At 41.6% G+C, this 27,046-nt stretch overlaps 1 protein-coding gene across 1 annotated transcript in view; it reads left to right on the top strand.

Annotated features, from left to right (window-relative positions):
• trpc7b (transient receptor potential cation channel, subfamily C, member 7b) overlaps positions 1-27,046 on the top strand; it is an 84,626-nt gene that overhangs the window by 33,109 nt on the left and 24,471 nt on the right. Inside the window, exons 5-7 of the mRNA XM_033632462.2 lie at positions 5,927-6,143; positions 9,558-9,791; positions 14,347-14,611. Coding sequence (XP_033488353.2) covers positions 5,927-6,143; positions 9,558-9,791; positions 14,347-14,611 — 716 coding nt within the window. The remainder of the gene's footprint in view (positions 1-5,926; positions 6,144-9,557; positions 9,792-14,346; positions 14,612-27,046) is intronic.

Raw genomic sequence — 27,046 nt, 5'->3', positions numbered from 1 at the left:
GGGCTAATCATGTCATTTTGCTCTGCTCATATCAACAATTGCTTGTCTCTCACAGCTCATAATGTTCTCAGTTTTTATTGCACAACAACACACCATTATCAGAACCTCAAACCATATTACATTTCATATCAGTGGGGGGAGATGAAGAGGATATTAATATTTTTGCTGCTCAAAAATAAGTAATAAATCATCGAAGGCAGACACGGAACACACGGATATAATTGCTTTAGAAATCTCCCTTAAGAGAAACATACGAGATATGGTTTGGAGGTGATGGGAAACAGATGTGTGTGTTTTGATGTTGGATGTTTCTCATTGATTGGAAAAGGTGAAAAAAATGGTGTAAACATGAAGAGAGAGATGGGACACGTATTGAAAGAAGCACAGCAACCACTTTTCAGTCCTCCCTGAGTGACAGAAAAGAGATGGAACATGTCTAAAATAAGATAAAAAAAAAAAACAAGTGACTGATAAAAAATTGCCTGCAGACGCCCAGAGCAAGCTTCATGCTTTTGTTAAAGAAGTCTGTCTCAATATTTGATTACATTTATGCAGCGCAGTGTACAGCTTCACTGGAGGGGTCAACTTGTAGCATTTTATTATTGATGAACTAATGCTGAGAAGACTTTTATTCCATAGCACAGATTTAGAGTGAGACATTGCAGATATTATATGTGTGAGGCAAGAATATATAACTAACAGAGGTGGAGGACTAGAGTCACATGCTTTACTTGAGTTGCAAATTTAAGGACTTTAGACTTGGTGGACTAACACTGACAAAAGACTCGACATGACTTTGACTTGGTATTTATGACCTGAGACTTGACTTAGACTTGAGAAAAAGGACTTGACTTTTTTTTTTTTCAGTTAAATTACCCCCCACTCAAAAACCCTAAATACAAATCCAAATACATTCTGTAACTCACAAAACAGGAATTGTGTCATCCTAATTCTGAGACACACCAGCTCTTTATTTATGGTAATTACAGCAGCCATCACAATCAATTCGACAATGATACACTGACATTTATAAATGCCATGTGTTGCTCCCACACTCCCACATTAGAGAATCATTCTACTATAATTACTGTCCTGCAGCCTGTCATCCTTTTAATGTGCACTAAATAGGAAAAAAGGGAAGAAAATAAGAAAAGACAGAAAAAAAGAAGCAAGGAAATAATAAAAAAAAAACATCAGGAAAGACAGAAACACACAGGAAACAGGTGCACAAGGAAAGGAGAGGAGAAAAGGAAATATGGAGAGAAAGAAAGAGAGAATTGGAATTTTTAACACAACCTTTATTAGCTATCACAAGAAAAAAGATACACAAACACCAGTTATCAACACATCTTCACATCACTTCACAACACATCACAAAACCAGCAAGAAAGAGAAAGAAAGAGAGAAAGAGAAGGAAGAGAGAAAGCAAAAGAAAGAAAGAAAACAAAAAAGTAAATGACAGTATGACAGGAAGTATAGAGAGAAGAAAGAAAGAAAGAAAGAAAGAAAGAAAGAAAACAAAAAGGAATGACAGAAGGACATGAAGTATAGAGAAGGAAAAGAAAGAGAAAAGAAAGAAAGAAAACACACAAAGGGGAAGACAGGTGGACAGGAAGTTTTGTATAGGGAGAAGAAAGAAAGAAAGAAAGAAAGAAAGAAAGAAAGAAAGAAAGAAAGAAACACAAAAAAGGAAATGACAGAAGGACAGGAAGTATGAAAAGAAAAAAGAAACAAAAAACAGGAAAGGAAGAAGGAAGGAAATAATGAAATAACAGAAGGAAAGAAAGAAACTAAGACACACAGGAAACAGGGGCACAAGGAAAGGAGAGAAGGAGAGGAAAGAATGAAAGAAGCAAGGAAAGAAGGAAAGACATAAAGAAGGAGGGAATGGAAGAAAGAGAAGTAAGGAAACAGAAAGAGAAAGACAGAAAACACGAAAAAGGAAATGACAGAAGGACAGGAGGTATAGGGAGAAGAACAAAAGGAAGACAGAAATCCTAAAACAATAGATAGAAAGAAGGAAATCAAAGACGGAAACAAGGAAACAAAAGAAGGCAACAAGGGAACAAAAGACAGCTAAAAGAGGAAAGGAAATTAAGAAAGAGAGAAAGGAAGTATAGTAAGAAAAACAGCAAACAAAGCAAAAGACAGGAGTAAATGAGGGAAAGAAAGAAACAAGGAAATGAGGAAAGCAAACAAGGACACAAACATGGAAACAAGAAAGAAAACAAGGAAAGAAAGAAAGAAAGAAAGAAGGAAAGAAAGAAAGACCAAAATGACAGATGGACAGGACGGACCCCAGTGTTGTGGTTTTCTGATTATCTTATTGTGGATTTCCTGATCTGGATCTTGATCCTTGTCTCGGTCTTCCTTTGTTCCTGTGTATCTGTGTGAGTCACAGAGAGAATGGCAACAAAAACACACACACTTGAACATGTATGAAAATGTACATACAGTATATCTATAGTATTACAGAGGGTCTGTGCTCATGTATGGATGATAAATTATTCAGTATGGATGCCTGTCAGTACACAATCAATGTCAAGCCTGCTTCTCCCAGGTGAAAATATGTTAGGGAATAATAAAGGACACAGTAGCTCCATTCTGGCCTTTTGAGATTCACATTTCTCTTTTATGTAGTCTGCATGCGCATGCTGCCAGTGGCCACCATTTCTTTGGAGGGGAGAGGATCAGCTCTTGTCACCATCACGCTCATAAAAAAGCAACCCATGGGGTTTGCAGTCCTCACACAGCAGTAGGCCTGACATAGGATGACCATCTCATTTAAGCTGAGGGGTGAAATGGATCAGCCTTATCACCACAGAGGCAGAGCCATCCCAGGGGCAGGAGGAGGTTGTGCAGGGTTAAGATTCACCAGGCAACCTCTTCCCACAGGGTTTAGTAGTGTGTGTGTGGCATGGGGACAGCTATTGAATCTGATGTGTCACTGTGCACGCAGAGCGAGGAGAAAGCCTGTGGGTAGTTAATATTGAACACAGCAGGTTTAGAGAGTGGTGAATGTTGGCATGTCAAATAAGTGTGTGTGTGTGTGTGTGTGTGTGTGTGTGTGTGTGTGTGTGTGTGCCTGGATGTAATTTTGTTTATCTTGGCGTATTTTGTGCAATTATAAAAAATGTCCCTCTGTGTGGTGGCATGTTTAACGCTTGCATTACGATCTCCCCATATGGTGCATTTCCACTAACTGTGCCGATTGTTGGCATCTATTTACTTTGGCATTGTGTGGCACATTCGTGAATTACAACAGCTGCTGTTTTCCTGCTAAGATGATTGTTTAGTGATGCTGTTCTGATTTTGATCTCCAAGGGCCAAAAACTGTGGAACTCTGAAAAAGGCATGAGCACTAATTTATCTCAGTAAATAAAAACTGATGTTATGTTTGGCTGCGATTTTACTCTTTTGTATAATCACTTTTTTAAGTGTTCCAAGAAAACATAGCCGAAACATGTATCAACAGCCTGATTCCCTGAAACAAAGACAAATTTACAAGTTGTACTCGCAAACACAAATGAACACAAACCATACAAATAAATGGGTCCCTGCACATTCCTGCCAATGGTTTTACATTATTCCACTGAGCTACAGGGGGTTGTAAAGCGCCAAGAAACACAGCAAGAAGCAAACAATGGCAGGGAAGAAGAGGACTGCTAGCCAGGACAACATGGTGGTAAACAATGCAGGATTCCAAATGTTTGAAAAACATCATCAGCTTTGCAAATTTTTCATGAGAAGAAAAAGCATTCAGCACATTTGTAAAGCTTAATAAGTGACACAATGTCGTTTGATTTTTGGGGGCGGGGGGTTGGTGGAGACCAAAGCAGAGCTAGAAGGTGAGAGAATACCGTACACAGTTCAGATGCACGTTGGAATGCAAATGTTGCTCTGTTTCTATGAAACTGTTCACTAACATATTCATGTAAACTTTTTAAGGTGATAATGTCACTACTGTGTTTACAGCTTGTTGTGCTGCCCCTTAATGTGCAAAATCCACAAAGGCATTTCTCAACAAATATTATTTCTCCCTCCCTTAGGGCTGCCCCCAACTAAGAATTTTCCTAGTCGACCAATAGTCATCATTTAGGGCCATTAGTCGACTAGTCGCTCACATGTTTATGATATTAATTTAATTATTCAATGTTATATTTTGGGCGGGGCAACACAACAGTTTGAGTTGAAGGTGTGAGAATGAATAGTATCAGTAACATTGTTAACACTGTGCTACATTACAGAAATACCACACTGTACTAATGAACCTTCATTAATATGGGCCTATATTTTATCTACAAGTGCACGTCACACACTGAGCGAGACGCCTGTTAATGACGCTGTCGGCAAAGTAGTAATGATTGTGCTAAGTGGCTAATTGGCATGTAGCTACTTCCATGTTTCAGATGATACGTCATGTTTGTAGTCGACCAATGAAGATGAGTTTACATATCACCTTGGGTTCGTCCTTCACCTTCTCAAAATGATCCCACACTTTGGATTTCCTGCCCGACATGTTATTAACTAGCCTGTGTTATAACTGCTGGTACCAGGCCTGTAAATTAGGGTCCGTACACATACTGTGTCTTTGACTGCCTGGAAAATGCGAGGTCGGGCTCTGCTACTCTTGTGCCTTTTTTATGCCAGCTTTCAAGAGTGCAGCGGAGAGTTGCGTCTGAGGTTGCTAAGCAGCCTTAACAAGCATCGTATAAAATCGCCTGTTTACCTGAAACCCTGAGAGCAGAGCTGATCTTCTTCCAGGTGCTGTTTATAAGTGTGTAGGCATATGGTCCGTGGGACAGATGTAAAGCTCTGGGTAGCCCTGCACTAACATGATCAACTTTTCCGTATTTATCAGACTGAATATTTACAGAAGAAGAGAAAGATATGTCAGATGTGATTGGTTTGTAACCTGACTCCTGTTTGACTGCTGAGTGTGGCCTCTTCCTGTGTCTGTCCTTTCAAATTAAATTCCCACATGGTCCAATCATATAGGTTTTGATTCACTTTGACAAGGTGCAGCTCCTAATAGAGTTTCACTTTTCCTTTGCGACTAAGCGACCAATGAAATCTTGCAGACTAATGACCTTCCTGGTCGACTAACATTTGGTCGACTATTAAGGGGCAGCCCTACTCTCCTTAAAGGAAATCTGTCCTTAAAGGTGTACAATGCAGAAATTGTCTGTTACTGTTTGTAAACACAACATTCAAACTTGGCCCCACCTCCCTTCACTGCTTGTTAGTACACGGTAAGTAACTGTATTATTTTAGGAATGTTACATTTGTTGTAATAGAAAAGCTGATGCTATAGTAAACTAACTAAGCTATCAGCTGGCACTTACCTATCCAGCAGAAAACAGTCCAACTTTGCCTTGTTCGTTATCGCCATCCACTCCTTCATTGCTCTCCGTGAAAGCCAGCCCCACATTAATTTTCCTTTTGGAACAAACTTTGTCTGCTCGGTGTTTCACCTTGCTATATTTGCTTTTTTTCAGCACTGTGTCCATGTTTTTCATAGCTTCCTCTTGGAGGCATGCTGCTACTATCCAGAGCCAGATGTATAGACAATACATATGCACAAAAACCTTTTCTCACACACAAATTGGCATTTATAAAGGAAGAATGTGAGGTGAGAATGTTTGCACTTCACCATTCTTCAGACCAGGTGTGCACGCAGTTTTAGCTGAGATAGCTGAATCTACACAGAGTACAGAGACTCTGCAGATAAATACACCACCGCACACTTCTAATGGGTCTGATGATTGAGTGGTTGCATTTGTGTGAGTCTGTACATTGTTTTTTAGGAAAATCCTGCATAGTTTACCTTTAACCTTCATTTAACAGTTGATTCTTGGTTAATATTTGGGAACAACAAATTCACAATGGAACATTTATCCTATTATGTTAATCTTCTCACATCCAGCTCGGTCAGATCCTGCGAAGCCCCTTCATGAAGTTCGTGGCTCACGCTGTCTCCTTCACCATCTTCTTGGGTCTGCTGGTCGTCAATGCCTCTGACCGCTTTGAGGGTGTCAAGAACCTGCCCAACGAGACCATCACAGACCACCCGCGACAAGTGTTCAGGGTCAAGACCACCCAGTTCTCCTGGACTGAGATGTTGATCATGAAGTGGGTGTTGGGTGAGTCACCTTCTCACACACACACGGTGCGCACACACACCCTGCCAGTGTTTGAAATTCTGCTCAGTTGCAGCCAATTAAAATGCAAATAGATGTAAGGTAGTCACTGTTGAGGCAGATTCCCCGTCATGATAAGAGATAACCTTGATACAGCATATAAGAGAGTCGAGGCAAAATGTTACACGGTGGATTTTCTTTATGAAGTGTATTTTTTAATCAGTATTGATGTACTTTGTCCGCACGCAGTCAAAAGAGGTTCATGGCCATGTTTCTACCTACGTTTTGAAAGTTTTTGATGATAATCAAAAGTACTGAAATCAGTAAAGTTCCTGCAAAGAGCCTGTGAACCTTTTTGCCCAATGTTGATATGAGACAGAGATAAAGATTAATACAGCGCCATGCCAACCAACTGGATGAAAGCCAAGGCAATACAAAAATTCATTCTCTTTTATCTTTTAAAGATCAAATAGAAGGTTCCTGGTTGGATGGAGAACAGGCCAAACCAGCTGACGCAGTAAGGTGGCCATACTGAGTCCTAAGGATAAGCTCGAGTGCCCAAAAGGTGGTGCTGAGGAAATATATGGTGTTCTCTATCAAACATTCATTTCTAATTAAACATGATTGTATATCACCATCTTGATTTTTGGTCATTGTAAATTTTCATTTCATTTTAAATAAAGTCATGTTTTTCAGAAAATGAAACTCTTATCACCAAATTCATACAGTTTTGAAGCTCGTAAAGGCACGATGACAAGCTAGCATCAAACACTTGTCAACCGCACTCTGGTCCTCCTCATCGCCTATCTCCCTCCCTCTATGTATCCCTGAAATTATGAATGAAAGGCTTAACTATATAGCAACAAGTGTCCAGGACAGTGGCTTTTCATGTGATTTCAAACAAAGTCTTGGCTTTTAGAATATTAAAGCCTTTTTAAACCCACTGACTGGCGGCCGCTCAAGTTAGTTCTAAGCAGCTTAACATTGCGCATCGAAATAAATGCTAAATGCTTAAATGGTTGTTAATATCGACATGCTACACATCGTTAGCTTGGTTGGATTCCATGAGTACCAAATATAATCCATACAGATGTGTCCATTCCTCAATTATACATATACGTTGCTTTAGTCCAGACGTACTTAAAGTCCATCGCTAACTTTGTTCATCAAATGGAGCACAGTCCTTCCAACATAAACAATATTTTCACGTCTTCCTGCACAGTGTTGTTGGGCATACTTGTTTTTGTTATCTTGCTGGCAAAAGAAAAAAAGTGTCCCCCAGCTTCTCTGTGTATTTTTTCACCCTGAGACAGCCCTGGAGTACAACACGCACTCCCAGTTTGGAAGGCTAATGGGCTTTGTCCTCTATCATCTAACTCTGAGGGCACAACACAACAAACTTTTAAGGCCTTTGTCTCAAATCATGCATCAGTGACAGTCCTTATGTGATGTCACATCTTTTGCTTAATATGAGGAGTACAAACACTAAACTGACATTATTAGAAAGACTCCTTTTCCCCAACACTATATAGAACTCAAATGTGTTTCAGGTTTAACATGACTGAGATGATAGAGCATGTCACGTATTAGATGGAGGGATAGAGAGAAAGAGAAATGGATGAAAGATGGGAGCTGTTGAGGGAGACGGGTGAAAGTAAAGGGAGGGGTGGAGTGTGTGCCACACAAAAAGACAGGCAGGAAGAAACAGGCAGATAGACGGGGGTGACACAAAGACAAACTCAACAGATAAATAGCCCGTAGCAATATCTGTCAGACCTCAGCTGCTTCCCATCTGCCGATGTTCTTCCTTTCATCTACAAAGACACACATCTAACAACATTATGTGAGCAGTTTGTGTATGTTGGTGCACATACGCTTGTGTTTTTATTTGTTTACGTGTAATGGCACCATTATTTGCCCATCCGGGGTGATTTTTGGCAGCAGGTGCTTTGGTGTGTGTTTCTGTCCGTGCTTGTGTTTGTGTGTGAAGTGAGTGGAGGCTTAGGTGGAGCAGGGTAATTGTAATTCCAGCAGCATGCTCTGAAGGCCTGGTAATTGTTACAGAGATGATACTGATCAGGGCGCCATTTCAGTAAGCAATTTTCCCCTTGTTTTGGCTCCAAATAGAGAATGACAGAGAGGTTGCGTAGGAGGAATTAGGTTTTCATTTTGAGTGTGTGTGTGTGTGTGTGTGTGTGTGTGTGCACCTGAATGGTTGAGTATTTAGTATAGACTTTGTTGTCAACATATGTTCATGTTTGTCTGTGCATGTATAAACTTCTTTATGTTTACGTGAGTGCCTGTTGGAGCCTCCTCCAGAGCTGCCACGGTCATGAAGTTCCTAGAAAAGTTGTGAATTTTGAAAAACTGTTTTTCAGACCTGGAAATGGTTTGGCATTATATTTATTTATTGTTCAAAATATGCTCTTAAAAATCCTAAAACACGTTGTGCTAAGTACATTTCTTGTATCACTAATTTAAAATCTAGACCTGCTAAAATCTAGACTTTCACATTGAGATTTGAGACTCATAAGAAACTGAATATTTACTGTTAGTACGTTCTATGATGCTAGTGACAGTTAAAATCATATAGCTATTTGATGGACTTAAAAGGTATCATGATTCAGACGTCTATACATGTATAGATGTATGGATAAGCAATGTCCGGCCACTGTGTTGGCAAGACTGAAGGGACATGATCAGCCCTAATTTATTAAAACATTGCTTCCACTCAGGTTAAGTCAAGGCCGCAAAATCATTATAAGACATGTCCATAAAAGAAATGTTTGTTTAGCAAGAAATAAATGTATACAGATTGGTCAAAATTACAATGCAAACAGATGTGAAATGCATTGACATCTACAGGATCTCCTGTTGTCTATCCCTTAAGAAGGGGTGCAGCGTTGACATTTTGCAAAGTATCCATAAGTGCTGGTCTGGTCTATTGGCATATGGAGCTAGTTGGTAACAGGAATGTCTAATGAGTGAGTAAAGTTAGTGCTAGCAGTTTGCTTAATGCCTGCAAGCGTTTGTTTAATAATGTATGACCAGTGGTGTAGTGGTAGTTCATAAAGTGGGGGTACTGCTAGGTAGATGGGCAGGTTACCGAGGAGAAAGTGGGTTTACTCTCCTATATACTGCAGTGGCTTTTTGGCTGATAGGTGTATGTAGTGTAAATGGACAGAAACAGAAATAAGTATACCCCATATGCCTGTGTATACACTCCACTACACCACAGTGTATGGCTTTATCATTAAATAGGCCTTCCCATTTCAAACTACCTAAATAAAATCATGGAAATGGGGTTGAATATTATGGAAAAGTTAGTGTGGAAACCCTGCCCCTCTTTTATTTGTACCTATCTTGTGTGTATTTCCCATCTTTCCACAATGTGTGTATTTGTGTTGCCATCCTCAGGTATGATTTGGTCAGAGTGTAAGGAGATCTGGACCGACGGGCCGCGAGAGTACATCATGCACTTGTGGAACGTTCTGGACTTTGGCATGCTGTCCATCTTCGTGGCTTCATTCACGGCACGCTTCATGGCGTTCCTCAAGGCGTCCAAAGCCCAGCAGTACGTGGACATGCACGTTCCAGACGAAGACCTCAGTAACGCCTCACTGCCTGATGAAATCGCCTACTTCACATTTGGTAAGCATTTAGCAGTGTTCACACTGATGCTTAAAAAGTCTTTAAACGCACTAAAAAAGAAGGCCTTAATTGGTTTTGACGGGTCTTAAATCAATCTTTAGGAATAGGAAGTAGGAATTTATAGATTGTTTTTTCTGACGTTGCATTTAAAATCTGATGGTAACTAGTTACATCTATTTTTTAAAGTAATTAACTGAAGGCCTCTCACATTAATGTCAGGTAGATCAGAACAGTGAAACCAGCAAAACTTTCGTCTCCAGCCAGCCATCAGCGTTTACATAGGTTACTTAATGGCTTTGCAATCTTTGCAATAAGCTTCTGCCCCCAGGGACGAATTTTCGCGGAAAAAAATCTGCTTTACAGCAGGAAATGCGTCATGTATTGCCAAACAGGTCGGTCAGCCAATCAGGGACTGGAGCTGGTCCTTATGAGGAGTTGGGCATGAGATAGTTGAGTCAGGAGCACAATGGCAGACGGACAAAGTTTGGAGATAAGTGAAAAACAGCCTCCCAAAAGAAAAGGAGCTCCTCTGTCTGAGGAGGTGAGGATGCACAAAAAGGAGAGTGATAAAAGAAGAGGAAAAACAAGAGTAAACCTCAGTCAGGCGTTCAAGAGATGGAGGGAGCTCCGTGACTAAAGAGGCTTCAAAACCGGTGTGCAGCTAGCTTTCTTTCTAATGGATCAGTAAGTAACACGGCTAAATGTTAGCTAGCCGAGAGAAGACTGGACTGTACTGGCTGCTAGTTAACTCCTAGCTGGCCAGCATCGCAAATCGCCGCAGCCAGGGACCGGGTAGCGAGTGTTGGTCAGCTGACATCCTTGTTGCCATTCTACGGCAGCCCTCGGACAGTGACGGGGTTCCATTCCCCTGTCGGGAGTTATTTTTCAACAGTCACCGGCTCACTATACATTATCCCTTACGTGTCTACTGTTGTTTGTACTGATACTGTACATATTGGTATCATTTACTGTGAGCTGTTTGTACTGGTACTGTGCATTCTGGTATAATTATTTGCATTACTATTTGTTTTTTCTTCAGATATATCTGATAATTGTTGCTCGGTCTCTTTACTCATTTATTTAGTAGAGTGTCCACACACCTTCTCATTCTACATATACACAGAGGTATACCAGTGGCTTTACAGCCTACATTTTATTGATTATCTCTGATCCCCACGGTCAATTTGGTCTTTGCGACAGTGCGAGCATTAAAAAAAAAGTCTTAAAAAGTCTAAACTCTAACTTTTGAAGATGTCTAGGAGTTCATTTGATTCACTAATTTCTCTGGTGTTCACCACTTCCTGTACGTGACACTCTTTGCTTTGTTTTCTTAGCCATTGTCATTGCCACTATTCTTGATAACTTCACAATTCTTTTGATATTTAATCTGAAAAGCATAATTTTGTTGCCGCTCCACCAAATGCCACATTACCTCTCTTCTTATCTACCATACCGTTTTCCCCAGGAAAGGCCAAGCTGACACCACATGATAAAATGTAAAAGCTTTCACGAGGTGCTTGAATCATTGTTGTGCTGGATCAGATGAGGAGCAGCAAATCAGATGAGTGTTTGTGTAAAAATGTCACCAATAACTCAAAACCCGAGCTGGGGCACTAGAAGATGAGGGTGCATTTGTCATTTAGATGAAGAATGATGTTTGATGAAATATGCTCGATGGCAGCACAGCATACTCAGTCAGCAAATACATGCACATGCATATGCATATGTACAGGTGTAAGTGACTGCAACAAACATTAAGAGTATACACGGGCAGATGGAGCAAAGAGTTATTTTATGAATCTGTAAATATATTTAAGCTCAGAATGACAAGAGGGGCATTAAGATTCAAAACCTGCCTCAGACACTAATAATATCTGCCTTCCCTACTCATCTGGCTTTAATGGAAAAATACACATTCCTGTGCTGGATCTGTGTGTCTACTTGTTTTCATTTCAGAAAATTAAACTTAATATTAAACCCTTCAAGATCACAGAACTTTTAGTGACAGAACTTAAACTCCTCTACAGCATGAAAACCTGCCGCAGGCTGCAGGCTACTGGACTGTACACTTCCTGGTGGCCAATGAAGGCAACCTTCATCAGTGCTGTCATCTGGTGGTCTGACTCTGTCATGACACATCAGTAATAAATAGATACAAATGTATAATACTGTGATGTCAGTTATTATCTCCGTTAGCTGTTATCCATATCTGCAATGCACACATTGTGTATGAAATATTTACTCCTTGTCTAAGTCGCAGTTTAACAGCAAAATACTAAAAGGAAAAAAAAATCCTTTACTTTATATTTGTCTGTTTGTGATCTCCACTTAATCCATCTCTTTTATGTCCTCTTTTTCCATCCAGCTCAGTGATGTCTGTCTGACTGGGCCTCTTTTTCTATCCCTCCCTGCTGTCCTCTGTCTGTGTCCTTACTTCTCCTTGGACACTCTATCCCTTTATCCCTTCTCTGTGCCGGCCACTCATGTCTTACTCGCCGCCTTCCCTCCTCACTCAGCCTCCTCTATCCTCACTTAATCCATCCTCTCGCTGTACCTTCTCCTCCAACAAGCACATCTTCCTGAAAGCCAAGATTAGGAACATCTCCTGCAAATATTTGGGTCCCATTGTAACCAAAGGTTTGCTTTGTACACACCCAGAAATTAAAAAAAAAAAAGAAAAACAGTTGAATGTTGAAGCAGCTGAGTTCAACATCAAGCCAGAGGAGTTTGCAATTTGCATAATAGGCTTTTATAATAATAATAATAACATATCTGACTTATATAGTGCTCTTTAAAGTCCTCAAAGGGGCTTCACATAGTGAAAATATTTAAGTAAAAAAAATCAACAGAACAGATTGAATCCATAAGGGAATTAAAACATGGCATTGAAGCATCGGAGGGGGCGTGCTGGTGATGGAGGTCAGAGAGATACAGGGGGTGCCGGGTTGTGAGGGGCACTGTAGGTGGTGAGCACAGCCTTGAAATTTATCCTGTGTTTAACCCGGAGCCAGTGGAGGTCGTAGAGGACTGGGGTGATGTAATCATGAGAGCAGGTGCTAGTAAGTAGGCAGGCGGCAGAGCTCTCTGTATTCTGGAGTTTATGAAGGGCATTGTTTGTGGTACCATAGAGGATACTGTTGCAGTAGTCAAGCCTGGATGTTACAAGTGCATGAGTAAACATCTCTGCAGCAGTAGGTGAGAATGAGGGCAATGTTACAGAGGTGTAAGAAGGCTGTTTTGATGTGGCTGACATTGGGCAGGAGCGAGAGGGTGAGGTCAAAGATAACACCACAGCAGCACACCACCACCGGCACAGTGAAAAATAAATCATCCTCAGAACAGTTTTTTTTAGTCTGATATAATATAATAAATTTAAATCCTAAATCCATAAATGCAGCTGAGGAGGATTGTGGTTGATTAAAAATGTCATGTCAATGTCAATGGCATAAATTATGGAGCTGTACTTGCATACCTGATGCATCAAGTTTTATCAGAGTGAAAGTGTTAGCTGGGTAAAATCTGGGGCTGACTGCACAAAAAAAGTTAAGATTTTCCTTGAAGTCCTAGATAAGGTTTCCCTTAAAATGAAATTGGTTGCATAAAACACTCTTAAGTCTTCTCCTTAATGTTTCCTTAAAATGTTCACTTAAGTGTTAAGGGTTTTCTCCATGTCTTGGTCTTATACGCAAGGAATCCCTAGACCACTGCGCAAAAGACCTTAGCAACTAAAGCAAGGTTAACAAAAAAAAAACAACAACTTAAGGTACCGTGGCAAAGTTTGATTGGATAACAACAGGAGTGAACACCCATAGTCAGCTGATTAGAGGAAGCAGTGGGTGTGGGAGGGAGAGAATTGTGAATGGATGAGCACAGAGAAAGTTTTCCTGATTGAACTTATTCTGAGCTTCATTTCTCCAGAAGTATAATCTTTTCCTCCTCTGGCCAATATGGTTTTCTTGTCGACTTTTTCTTTCGCCATTTTTTCACTAACTATAAGCCAACGTTGTGGGACAATAACAGGCATCACAAGCATGAGTCCAAGCAAACAAACTATCTTTTACTGCTGTAAAATCTCTTTCAACGTAATAAATGAGTTAATGTTTTTCTTCAACTAAGGAAACCTTTTAAGGGGTTCTGTGCAACCGTGTAAGTCCCTCAGCTAAGGAGAAGTAAAAATCAAAGTGTTTTGTGCAACCCGTCAATGAACCTTGTAACTTGTAACTAGTGGGCTTCTGCATTGTGTTGGTTAGAGAGAAAAGACACTGGAATCTCTTCCTGACTGACCTCTGTTTATTCTGACAAATAAATAGGGAAACAGAGCCTCCATCTTAATTCTACTGCCCACTCCAGCTCCTCTGAACTGAAACACATATAAACTCTGGAGTCTGGAGGTTCTTCCATTCAAAAATAAACTGTAACCAGATAATTTTCTGTAACTACTGTTTAACAACGAGAGATAAAGGTACATATGACCCTTTTAGATCTGCAGTAGCTAATTCAGATGATACAGTAACAGCGTACTCAGCTGCTTCTCTCTTCCTTTCTTCTCCTCCAGCCAGGAACAAGTGGCGCCCCTCAGACCCCCAGATCATCTCAGAAGGCCTGTACGCCATCGCTGTGGTGCTGAGCTTCTCGCGCATCGCTTACATCCTGCCAGCCAATGAGAGCTTTGGCCCGCTGCAGATCTCACTGGGGCGCACGGTCAAGGATATCTTCAAGTTCATGGTCATCTTCATCATGGTGTTTGTGGCCTTCATGATCGGCATGTTCAACCTGTACTCGTACTACCTGGGAGCCAAGTACAATCCTGCCTTCACAACGTGAGTTATGCCCAGCTGAGAGACTGGCTATGATTAGATTTTGGCTATGTTTAAAGGTGTAGTATGTAGGAATTGTCGTTAAGTGTAAAACTGTGCATAAATATAGGGAAACACTGACCCACGTGTACTTATATTTTGTAGACAAGAAATTGGCAACACAGATGGTGAGGTGATAAACTGAAGCCAGATTGTGGAATTAGATGTGAGAGGAATCATTATAAGTATTATACGTTTCTTATAGATCCACTTCATAAACATTCAAATGCAGCAGTGTTATTTGTGTTTGTATCAGTGAGCCATGACTTTTCCATGATCGCCTTTTGATTGCAAAACATATGTCACCTTACATCTCAAATCAAATCCCGCTCAATATCTCATTAGTCCTGTCTCACCATCAAGTTCCCCACCGCCAGAGCGCAGAGGAGAGGGTTAGGGCCGGACTGTATGCTGCTGACACTCGAGAGAGCGTTGTGCGCAGCTGAACGATGCCAGGCTGTGGCAGGTGACAGGAATCAAGAAAGTTGGCTTTCCTTTACCCGATAATAAGCGTGAATATACTGAGTCATTTTCACCTCAACCACATTACCCAGGCTAACTGATTGAATTAATGTCATCATTTGTAGAAAACCAAGATAACATCAAACAGCAATGAATAATTGCAGCACACTGCACCATCAGTTTTCAGATGTTTATATGTGTAAAATGGCTGCAGGGAACAGGAGTGTGCTGTCAGGCACACAGAGCACGCTGGAGACACTGCGGTACTCTACTTCTCACCTGCTTCTTCACCACCTGCACATATGGATTGTGTAAATTAGCAAAGACGTCAGGGTGCAAATTTTTTTTTTTTGGCATCCACCCTTTTTTTAAATGTCATGTAGCATCTTGATTTCTGCACCAGGAACATTCATTTTCTTGGTTTTTCTCTCGGTTGTTGTTTACCGTACAGAACTACTGATCAGCCAACTCATGTCTATGTCAGCATTAATGAGTGGTTTGGGGTGACCATTTATGATTGATTATAGGCATGTAGAGGGCGAGGTATGAGGCTGGTCCATGTGCGAATCGTTCCAAGTTGATTTAGGGTTAATAAAAGGAAATGGCACACTGGCAGGCGTATGCAGGGTTTTATAAATCAGAATATTTTTTTAACTGTACATTTCCTCATTTATTTGTATGCAAACATTTAGTGTGGATTCTCCACAGAGTTTTAGAAATGAGACTCCCAGGTCCTTTATAAAGTCCTGGCCTCACCTGCATGCTGTGTCTAGGAATGTCCCGAACACTGCAGAATAAGAAGAAAATAAGAAACTACACAAAGAGGGCAGATTCACTGCACTTAAATACATCACCACACACTTCTAGTGGGTCATATGATTGAGAGGGCATACTTTTGTAGGACTCTAGAAATTGTTTTATAGGAAAATCCTGCGTAGTATATTTTTAAACGTATTTGCTGGTTTGCATCTTCATGTCTGCATCTTCTTCACGCTCTCTCACAAACTTCCACAAACACTGTGCAGCTACACGATGGTGCCGCTACATTGGTTTCATATTAGAATTGATTGCAAAAAGAGAAATGATTCATGTCAGAAGTATCTGATTTGGTTCCCATGTTACTGTAATTGCAAGTCAAAGTCACGGAACAAGGAAATCCCCGGGACAATAGAAATGGTCACATGTCCTCCTTGATGAGACCATTTGCTGGGTTCATTATATCCATGGTGCTTCATCAGTTGCAGAGATCGAACTTTGATCTCCCCTCAGACTTCATGTAGGCAATCAGGCTATTCGGTGAAATTTAATAAGGAGAATGGTGAATGGGATGGCTGACTCACTAAAATCTATAACAAACACGGGTGAACTGTGGTTTTGTCTCATAGCTTTAACAAAGTTATTAGAAGGAAACTGGGATTTTACCCAGCACTGTTTTGTAAGTAAGTGAAGTTTATGTAATGTAGCACATTTCACAGAGCAGGGTCACAGAGTGCTTCACAAAAATAGAATTATTACAAATAAGACCATAAAAAAAAAAAGGAAAAAGCAATGAGCAACAACAGATCTTAAAATACACAAAAATTACAACCACTAGACAGCAAGAGGTGAGACAAAGGTCAGTTTGAATAAGGGAGTCTTTAGCTGCTTTTTAAAGGTGTCAACAGAGATCGCAGACTGTACATCTGAAGGAAGAGTGTTCCACAGTGTTGGGGCCACCACCTCAAAGGCACATCACCTTTTGTTTTCAGACAAGGGCAATTAATAAGCAGTAAGCTCTGGAAGACCAACTGCTGATTAGACCCTGTGTCCTCGTATGGGGACATCATATTTTGGGTTTACCTGACCTTGAACTTCATTCTTCTTAACTTAGACCTGTTGTCCTCTTTGTGGACATTTTTTGTGCAATGTAGTGGTAGTAAGAGCACAATACACTAATCTATGTCAAATCCAACACATTCTCACTCCGACCTTGTCACGTTTTTTGTCATGGACTTTCCACGTCCACATATGACGTGCAAGGTACCCTGGGTACGTTGGTTGTTGACATTCTAGGACACTATGTCAAGTTCTCCTTTTTAAAGATACATTTCTGTTTTCACAGGAAATTTCACGTTTATATTCAAAATAAACGCACTACATCGGAACAACACTGCAAATTGACATTTTGTTTCCTTTAACAACAACACACATGGTTGGGTTTAGGCAACAAAAACATGTAGTTAGGTTTAGGCAGCAAAAGGAAGTGGTTAGGTTTAGGGAAAAAAGAACAGGATTTGGCCTTAGAATCTTACGAAATGGGAATACCAAGGTGGTGTTTGTTGGTCCCATCTGCAACCCCTCCCGCCCGCCCCACTCAGACTTTTGCCGCTTTCACTTTCATCCTTGTCTCTACTGCGTTTCCCCCTGCTGCCACCGGGCGCTGTTGAATTATAGCAGCAACTGGCAGCGTATCATGCCAACATTAAAGGACGCCTTTTTTCGTTGGTTTCTGGTGCCGCAAGTCACTGCCCAAGCACTGGATTTCGACAACTTTGGAGTGAGACCATGCTCTAAAAACAAGATGGCAGCCATCTCTACCAAGTCAGTCTACAGATGATCCTGATACTCAAGTGGACAAGATCCAAAATCTGATCAAATGTTATGGTTGAATCTTATTTATTTATGATTAATAATGTTTGTAGTTTTGTATGGCAACAAATTTGACCAATTTTAGCAACAGTAACAAGCTAAGATGCTGTTTATTAGGAAGTACTCATTTGAGGACATTGGGACTTTATTGTCATCTCGTTTGAGGACATTGGGACATAATTATCATCAACAACACCTAGTTTTTTATACTTGTCGGGTCCTACTGACCCTTATTAGCAAGAGGAATTGAAATGCATACCAAAGAAAAGTTTGGGTCTTAGGAGGGTATAGGTGTCCGACCATGCTGCTCTGTAATTGAAAATAAGAATTTTAAAATGAATCCTGAACTTGTGGAGAAGCCAGTGTTAAGATTATTAGACTGGTGTGATGTGAGTCATCCTGCTGGACCTGATTAATAGCCTGCAGCGTTCTAGACCATTTATAGAAGATCCAGGGACAACGTGTTGTGGCAGGTGAAAAGGGCATTGCTGCAGTGTGGCCTGGATGATATAAAAGTGTGAATGGTCATCTCTAGCTCAGGCTGTGATACAGCAGACTTAAGTTCGGCAATGTTTGTTAATGGAAGAAACATGTACAAGTCAGTAATTTGATATGTTGATAGAAGCACATAGCCAAATAAAGTATAAGTCAAAGATTAGACTGTCCAGCTGAAGAACTTGTTAACTGTATCGTAGAGGAGAGATCCACTCTGCTGTAACTCTCGCACACACACACAACCATTTTGGACAAAAATTAAAATGGAAGGAAAATTGAGATGCCAGGTGTTAGTGAGAGGTGTCTGTGGCAGCAGACTCTGTCTGAGCCGTGAGAAAAACACATCAATATTGGTATGATTTAAAAAAGAAGAGACACGACATGCAGTTAATGATGAGGCAAAACATCTCAGCCTACTGACTTTCCAAAATCTATTTCCTTTTAGATCAATATGGATGTGGAAGTTACGAGAGAGGGAAAGGAGCTTTTGAACTGTGTCTGAAAAGTTTTTGATACCAGTCCAAAGTATTAGAGTTTCTCAGAGGCATGAGAACGTTCCCATCGTTCAGTAAGTGCCAGGGTAGTCAGTAAAATCTGTGGACCAGCTCTGATCTGAAATAAGATTTAACACACCAAGAAAGGGGTTGACAGTGGTATGATGGAGTCCATTGTACCAAATGAACCCTTCAAGAATAGGTTCACATTTTTTCTAAATCTATCTTTTATAAAAATCCACTTGGCATAGATAGATTTTGAGGTGTAATTTCCACTGGGGATTAAAAGGCTACTGATTGGCCAGATGTCAGGTTCTGCCTGAGAATGTGAATTGACCTGCTGATTTTGCTCTGATATACTCCAAAGAAATGCCACAGAGGACGAGTGTATTTAGCATATTTAGTATTGTTCTGGCGGAATTTAGCATGATGAACAGTTTGATGCTTTCCCAGGTTTTGTTAAGATACTGTAGTCCCAATATACACTGATCTTATTTAGGTACACCTTGCTAGTACCAGGTTGGACCCCTTTTGCCTTCAGAACTGCCTGAATTCTTCGTGGCATAGATTCAACAAGGTGCTGGAAACATTCCTCAGAGATTTTAGTCCATATTGACATGATAGCATCACACAGTTGCTGCAGATTTGTCGGCTGCACATCCATGACATGAATCTCCCGTTCCACCACATCCCAAAGGTGCTCTGTGGGATTGAGATCTGGTGACTGTGGAGGCCACTGGAGTACAGTGAACTCATTGTCATGTTCAAGAAACCAGTTTGAGATGATTTGAGCTTTGTGACGTGGTGCGTTATCCTGCTGGAAGTAGCCATCAGAAGATGGGTACACTGTGGTCATAAAGGGATGGACACGGTCAGCAACAATACTCAGGTAGGCTGTGGTGTTTAAACCATGCTCAGTTGGTACTAAGGGGCCCAAAGTGTGCCAAGAAAATATCCCCCACACCATTACACCACCACCACCAGCCTGAACCGTTGATACAAGGCAGGATGGATCCATGCTTTCATGTTGTTTACACCAAATTCTGACCCTACCATCTGAATGTGGCAGCAGAAATCCAGACTCATCAGACCAGGCAACGTTTTTCCAATCTTCTATTGTCCAGTTTTGGTGAGCCTGTGTGAACTGTAGCCTCAGTTTCCTGTTGTTAGCTGACAGGAGTGGCACCTGGTGTGGTCTTCTGCTGCTGTAGCCCATCTGCTTCAAGGATTGACGTGTTGATTGTTCAGAGATGGTCTTCTGCATACCTTGCATGTAACGAGTGGTTATTTGAGTTACTGTTGCCTTTCTATCATCTTGAACCAGTCTGGCCATTCTCCTCTGCCCTCTGGCATCAACAAGGCATTTTCACCCAGAGAACTGCTGCTCACTGGATACTTTTTCTTTTTTGGACCATCCTCTGTAAACCCTAGAGATGGTTGTGTGTGAAAATCCCAGTAGATCAGCAGTTTCTGAAATACCCTTGGATACATTATCCTCTTCTTCTTACTGGCCAAAAAGCAATTCCCTCCTAGCATGACTACACTGTTAAAGAAGGGAAACAAAATCCAGGGTCCTTGTTCTAGCTTTGGCAGTCCAAGTTAGACAAATCAAAAGGGACTATTGTTGTATTTGATAATTGAAATCATCCAACTGAAAAGGGGTGATAAACCGGATGACTCTGCATACACTTAACCTGCTAAAGCTCTGCATTTAACATTATTATCAGGGACATCCACTGCAAATGGTCAATTGCACATTTGAACTAAAGGCTGCCGACCATAAAACTGACTATAAAACTCCCTAAATATGTTCTTTGACTTCCACTTAGACATTTACATCAGCAACAAGAAATTCAAAGTGTATTCTATCAGTTTTAGGGTCACATTTTCACTCTCAAGTTGTGTCTTCTATCAACCCGTCCAACAAGTCTTGCAACACATCAATCTGAATACCAATGCCTCTGCCTCCTTCCTTCATTTTTATCTTATCCACGTGTCTGCATGCTCATTCTTTCACATCAGCTGCAGACAGAGTGACGGTGGATCTTTCACTGTCATTGTCTGATGCTTGTAGGAAAGTTATCTGTCTTGGGCTGCTGACAGAATCTTTCAGCAAGTCTGTTTATCATCATTCATCTCAAAATGAAAACTCTCTCTGAGGTCTCTCGCTGTCACATATCATTACTCCTTTTCTCAGAGGGAGACATCTGCAGATTTGAACAGATGACATTACACCATTTCTGCTCAATCCAATAGAGCAAAGCATCGCTTTACAAGTTGGTCTGTAATCATGTTGTCAAATGCTTGCTGTTTTTGTTTTTTGTTTTACTAACCAGAGTGGAAAAGTTTATGTAATTGCAGTTTGGTATATTTATCTGACTTATAAAGGTTGACTCTTACTAGTTGAAAGAGAGTCTGGACTAAAGAAGGCACGCATAGCTCCGTTGTTTTTCAAATTTGGTAACGAGGCATCCCACCCGGTCAGAGCAATAAACAGGTTCCAATCTGTACATTTAGTGGAGCATGATGTTTATGCTCTTTTGCATAATTTACTGTTTTTTCATATCAGTGAAGGACACATAGTGTGCCTTGAATTCTTGCCCTCGGCTAATTTTGTATTAACAGGCTTTCCAACAATGACAAACTGCTTCCAGGTGTCAACATCTGTCTCCTCATAAGCATAAACCTTGTGCTGCTGGCTTGTTTGCTGTTGCTTGTCTGGAGTAGTCCCAGTGAACCACACAGTACTTTGCTGCACCTTAGTTTGCTTGCATGAGGACAAAGACCTGCCTTTTCTGATTTTTGTGGGTCCAGTTTTTGTCTTGGATCTAGGTTTCCCCTCCACAAACTAACCAAGCATAAAAGATTAAATAAGATGGAGTCAGAATGACCTGGGAGCGTCACCACCACTTTGTTGTTTCTAGTTGTTTTGGCAAGCTGTACAGTGATTGTGATCCAGTTTGCGTGGCAGAGTTTCCACGCCAGACTGCTTGCCTATCCATCTGTCTGCGTGTCTGTTCTTATCTGGTTATACACCTGTCTGTCCATCTGCCTGGGCTTGGCTGTATGTATATCCACTTGATACAGGGACATTTCTCTTTGTGTCTAACTAAGCTTAGTCTGGAAACACTGTTCATTTATACACCCTTGCTGGCAGAAACATCATCAGGTCAGAAAGACACTATTATATATCACACCAACAATGGAAATGCCACTTAAAAATAGAGCCTCAGTTGTTATTTAAATGCACCAGATGTTTGACCACCATTAAGGCCCAGACACACCAAGCAGTCATTAAAGAACTAGTGGCAACAAAGGTCCACTGTTGCATCGTCTCATGTCACCTGTCTCTTGGCCATAAAGTTGTACCTGAACACACCATTAAGACTACAGCCAGTGGCCAGCTAGCATACATCCCATGTCTGCTTGAGAGGAAATAACTCAGCAGGCAGCTGTAGTCTGTAATCGCCATTAAAAAAGGGAATACCGAAGGACCGGATAACACAAACAACTGACCATTCGCTAAATCCCGCCCCGAGGTGCAGACTGGCCAATCATACCGTAGCATTGGGCCGGCTCAGACCAGGGTCCAACAACAACACAGCTGTGCTCCATTGACTCTAATGCAATCATTTCAGATTTCCTTCATTTTCAGGCTGGTTTTGTGGATTTGGAGTTAAATGTTGTGCCTGGGGGACGTCGTGTATTAATGATACTCGTTACCTGGAAAGGCTGGAAGAAGATATGGACCGTTCCATTGCTATTCTGTTGCTAGGGCAACAACTTTGGTCCCTGTTTACTTCCTGTCAGCTTCTGCATTAACATATATTCAAACAGGAAATACTAAGGGACCCATTTAGAATGTTTATGTTGTCCAGTTTGAAACAGTCTATACGTTTCCTCCCTGTTCCAAAACCAAAATCAAACCCTGAAAAGTGTAGGATTAGCTAGCTAGCTACTGAAGATATAGCCTACTGAATGTACACATGCTGCTTTTGCTTTTTAATGATTATAACAGTGAAAAAAGATTGACTCTGCTGTACAGGAACCAGTGAAGGGAAGCAGGGAAACTTTGCTGATATTCAACCAGCTGTGTGTCATCGCATTGTACGCATACTAATGTTGTTTGACTTTCCCTGGAGATTTCCTGCCCGTCTGGCGGCGGAGGTCGGGGTACTGGCAGTGGCACAGGAGGGGAAGCCAAACACCGTTCATCTCCACACACTGCAATGCCACACAGCTGGTTCAATATCAGTGAAGTTTCTGAGTCAGTTTGACATCCTGGATATATCCTTCTCTCTGGAATCACTATTTAATTCTTCCAAAAATAGGATAATATTTCTTCAGGGAGTGCAGTTAGTTACAGTGTGGGCTCCATGCTTACTCTGACAGCTTGTTGGACCATCACAAAGGGGTGGAGCTAAGCGAAAGGTCAATTACAAGCTGCAAGCTCAGCGCCTAAAAACACAATCTTACCTACCCTTTAGATTTCACATCCTTTTGACTTTATCCATTTGTTTGCTTTTCTCTCTTCTGTTTTTCTTCTCATGAACTGAGTTGAACAGCCAATCATAGTAATTTCATTTGCAGATGGGCTTCGCAGGCTCTGATTTTACATGCTGAATAGACCAGACAAAGTCAAAAAGGGCCAATGGTGCGAGACACACCGCCAAAACTGAGGCAACAGTCAGCTGGTGTGTTAGGGCCCTTAAGCTGCATTCACACTACATCAGGCATTGCACTGAAATGCCCGTCTTCCCATTCATTTAAATGTGGGTAGCAGGGGCAGCAAAAAAACAGCTGTCTGCGGGGAAAAATTAAAACAGAATCAACTTTTGGAGAAACGCAACTCAACGTCACGCTGCTAGGGCTGGGGATCAGACCACAAGATTTCTGTAGTTGGTCTCTGCCCTCCACTCACCTGCAGCTAATTGTCACAATGCCTGATTATTTATTTATATGTTGTGAACGCTGCCTAACTCACATATTCCTATCACCTGTGAAGTCTGGGAGCAATTTCCAAGCTTATGACCTGCTGAACATTCATAGACAGAATCACTGATCATAAAAAGTGTGTGATTGGACTTCAAGTGTCGGGACTCTACTTTCCCATGCCGACTTACCCTGCGCCTCTGTGCTGTGCATACAGTAGCTCCTCTGCTGAGGCGCAGCGCAGGGGTCTTAGAGGCTGTGAGTTCTGCTTGGCTGCCCACACGGATCCAAAGACCCAGCCAACGTGATGAGCCGACGGACAGAGGAGCAGCATGAGACGGGAGTTAACTGACAGAGATGCAGATAGACAGGTAGAAACAGATGCTAATGGAGTCGAAATGGACAGAAAGATTGTGGTCACAACCCGTGAGTCAGACATAGTAAGGAATTCTCGAAAAAGAAAGGGACAAGGACAGAAAAGGCCCTGCAGACAGAAGTGCCTTATCATTACTATTACACAGCCGTTTTCATCACGAGGGTACGATCCAGCTTTGTACATTGTCGCCTTATCACTTCTCTCTGCTTTAGAGATCAGGGTTAACGCAGCAGTGATAAAAATAGAAACCATTTCATCTTCACAAACTCTGACTGTATTTCTTGTCAGAGTAGTTTGGCTTTTTTTTTTTTTTTTGGTAAGAAAATGTCCCTGCCTCTGAGTAACCCACAGTGGTGTTCCTCTGACAGTTTCCAGTTGCCTACACACGAAGTATGAGCTGCATAGAGACGGATTTAGCATGACAGAAACCCCCTCAAATTCTGTTGCTGTTGTCAGTGTCGCCACCAGGGGTCAGTTTGGCTCCAAATCTCAACCTGTATGTTCAGTGGTTGGCAAAGCAGAAGCCTGGAGCAGACTGTGAATTTATTTTGTACTGTGTCTAATTGTGTAAAACTATATGTATTCAAATCAATATTTTGCCTTTCAATGTCTCATAGACTTTGCAGGCGGCGCACCGTGATGCATTGGTGTTTCTTTCTGTCTGTGCATGTTTATTTTTCTGTCTCACTCAATTCAATTATCAGGCGCGATTGCAATCTGTTTGGTATAGTGTTGAATATGCGGCGTGCAAATTATGAATTCTCTAAAAAACAATGTTCCGTCTATCTCTTGTCTCTGTCACACAGCTGAGTGTCCGTATGGATGCGAGTGTGTGTGCTCATCTGTGTGTGTGTGGGCTGTGTGACTTTAGCTGTGTGACAGGGCATGTTTGATGGAGGGCAGAAGAAAGGGCTAGTCTGATAGCTCTGATACAGGAAGATGAGGAGGGAGCCAGGTGTAGGTAGTAATGATACCCCAGGAGGGGCCACTCGTGCTGGGGGACAGAGGAAGGGATGTGAAGGGAAGGAGAGTGGGGTGTGGTGGTTTAGCGAGGAGGAGGAGGAGGAGGAGGAGGAGGAGGAGGATATCGCTCTCACACATGTAGACTCACTTGCACCAGCTAAAAAAAAACCTCACACACATACACATACATGCACAGCTGGATAGAGCTTAATGAAGACTGGGCAGTAATAGCGACACATACCCAATCCCCAGAGGTGCGAAGACTCAGACAGCTATCTGACTCAGACACTTAAAAAAAACACCACATTCTCTTTGTTGAATGCCCACGCATTAATGTGCAAATGCACTTTAGCAGGGGACATGCACAAGGGGCACACACATTCACACATCTGCTGTGTCACCGTTTATTTTTGCATATGCTGTAACAGGTGCTTACAAACATTCATGTGCAGATCAATGCACACAAATGCTTATCAGGATTCTGATTTGGACAGCGGTGGTGGAGCGGTTACTCTATGTTCTACTCAACCATGCATGACAACAGTGAACAGACAGACAGACAGAGAGGGAGAGGGGAGATAAAGGCAGATAAAAGAAAAGATTGATGAAATAGCATCGTTGTTTTGAAACAATCAGAGGTGGAAGCCGTGCATATTTTTGGGGCAGAGTAAAAGGAAAAAGCAAGGTGTCAAGGACCTTGGGGAAAAAAAAAATCTCAATAATGATTATGCCGATGCCGAAGTGAAACAGTGGAAATAAAACTGAATAAAATGCAGCACAATCAAAGGGACAGCTAACAGCACTGCAACAAAGTAAGGAGACAAAGTCCACTGGGAGGAGGAGGAGGAGGAAGAGGAGGAAGGAGGGGGGAGATGGAGGGACTGAGGGATGAAAGGAGAACCACAGGGAGAGATGTATATGCAGAGGAGGGTGTTTTTGGCTCGGCTGTTTGTTCAGGCAAAATGTGGGAGAGCAGCCAGGATGCACAGACAAAGGAGGGAAAAAGAAGGGAAGGGAGGATGAGAGAAGGTCATGCAGACAGACGCACGGTCGCACAGGCTCAGCACAGATTTAGGCTGCACACATTTTACCAGTGACCATTTAGAAAGGTGGAAGGAAATCACAGCTCATACACAGTATACAGATTATGTTTTTCCAGCATTCAATTATTGTTGCCTCTTCCCTTGATGTTTCATTTTTCATTATGTCACTTAAAGTCACTGAGTTCTTCTTGGAACCGCTTGCCTTCATTTCATAACTGTAAAAGATGCATGTCTTTGAAATGAAGTGAAAGACACAACATGCGCACTGAGACAGCACCGGCAAGACAGAAGGCATATCAGATTAAAACCAAGGGCAAAGCCATGTAATGGAATGTAAATGGAGGGAGACAGAGAGAAAGAAGGCAGGGATGTAAACTGAGACAAAAGAGAGGAGAGAGGACTGGATAAAGAATGGCATATAGAAATGCAGAGATGAAAATGCAGGGCTGGGATATGAAGTTGAAGTGAAGAATAAGAGAAAGTGGAAATACAAAGAGAGTTTTTGAGTCTGGGGTGACGGATAGAGTTTGAACGTAGTGGCAAGCCTGGGATCCTGGTGAGAGAGATGGGGTGTGAAAGGAGGGTAATAGGTGGCTAAGAGAGCCCAGAGTGAAAGAGATGGCTGCAACGGAGTCGGGGTGAGCAAAGAGAGAATTTATTAGCTCTGAAGGCGAAGGCAGAGGTGTCGTGTTCAGCCTTTACCAGTCAAGCACATCTGAATGTCAAAATGAGGAGAGGAGACACAATTACAATCAAGGCGAGACAGTCGGAAAGATGAGGCAGACAAAAAAGAAATGGGATGGGATGTCACCAATATGTCAATGCTCAGACCAGTAGCTTCAAAGTTTCTGTCGATATTCTGTAGTTTTTCCAATAAATTCTTCCATTATCATGACAAATGATGGCAAGCATTCAATTTCCGTCTTGGCGAGATGTAATCCCTCCGAAATAGCTCTGAGACCATCATTTGACACGAAATCTTTGTATTGAAATTCAGTTCTTTAGT

The sequence above is a fragment of the Epinephelus lanceolatus genome, chromosome 7, assembly GCF_041903045.1.
Source record: "Epinephelus lanceolatus isolate andai-2023 chromosome 7, ASM4190304v1, whole genome shotgun sequence".
Lineage (NCBI taxonomy): Eukaryota > Metazoa > Chordata > Actinopteri > Perciformes > Serranidae > Epinephelus > Epinephelus lanceolatus.
This window is presented reverse-complemented; position numbering and strand designations above follow the sequence as displayed.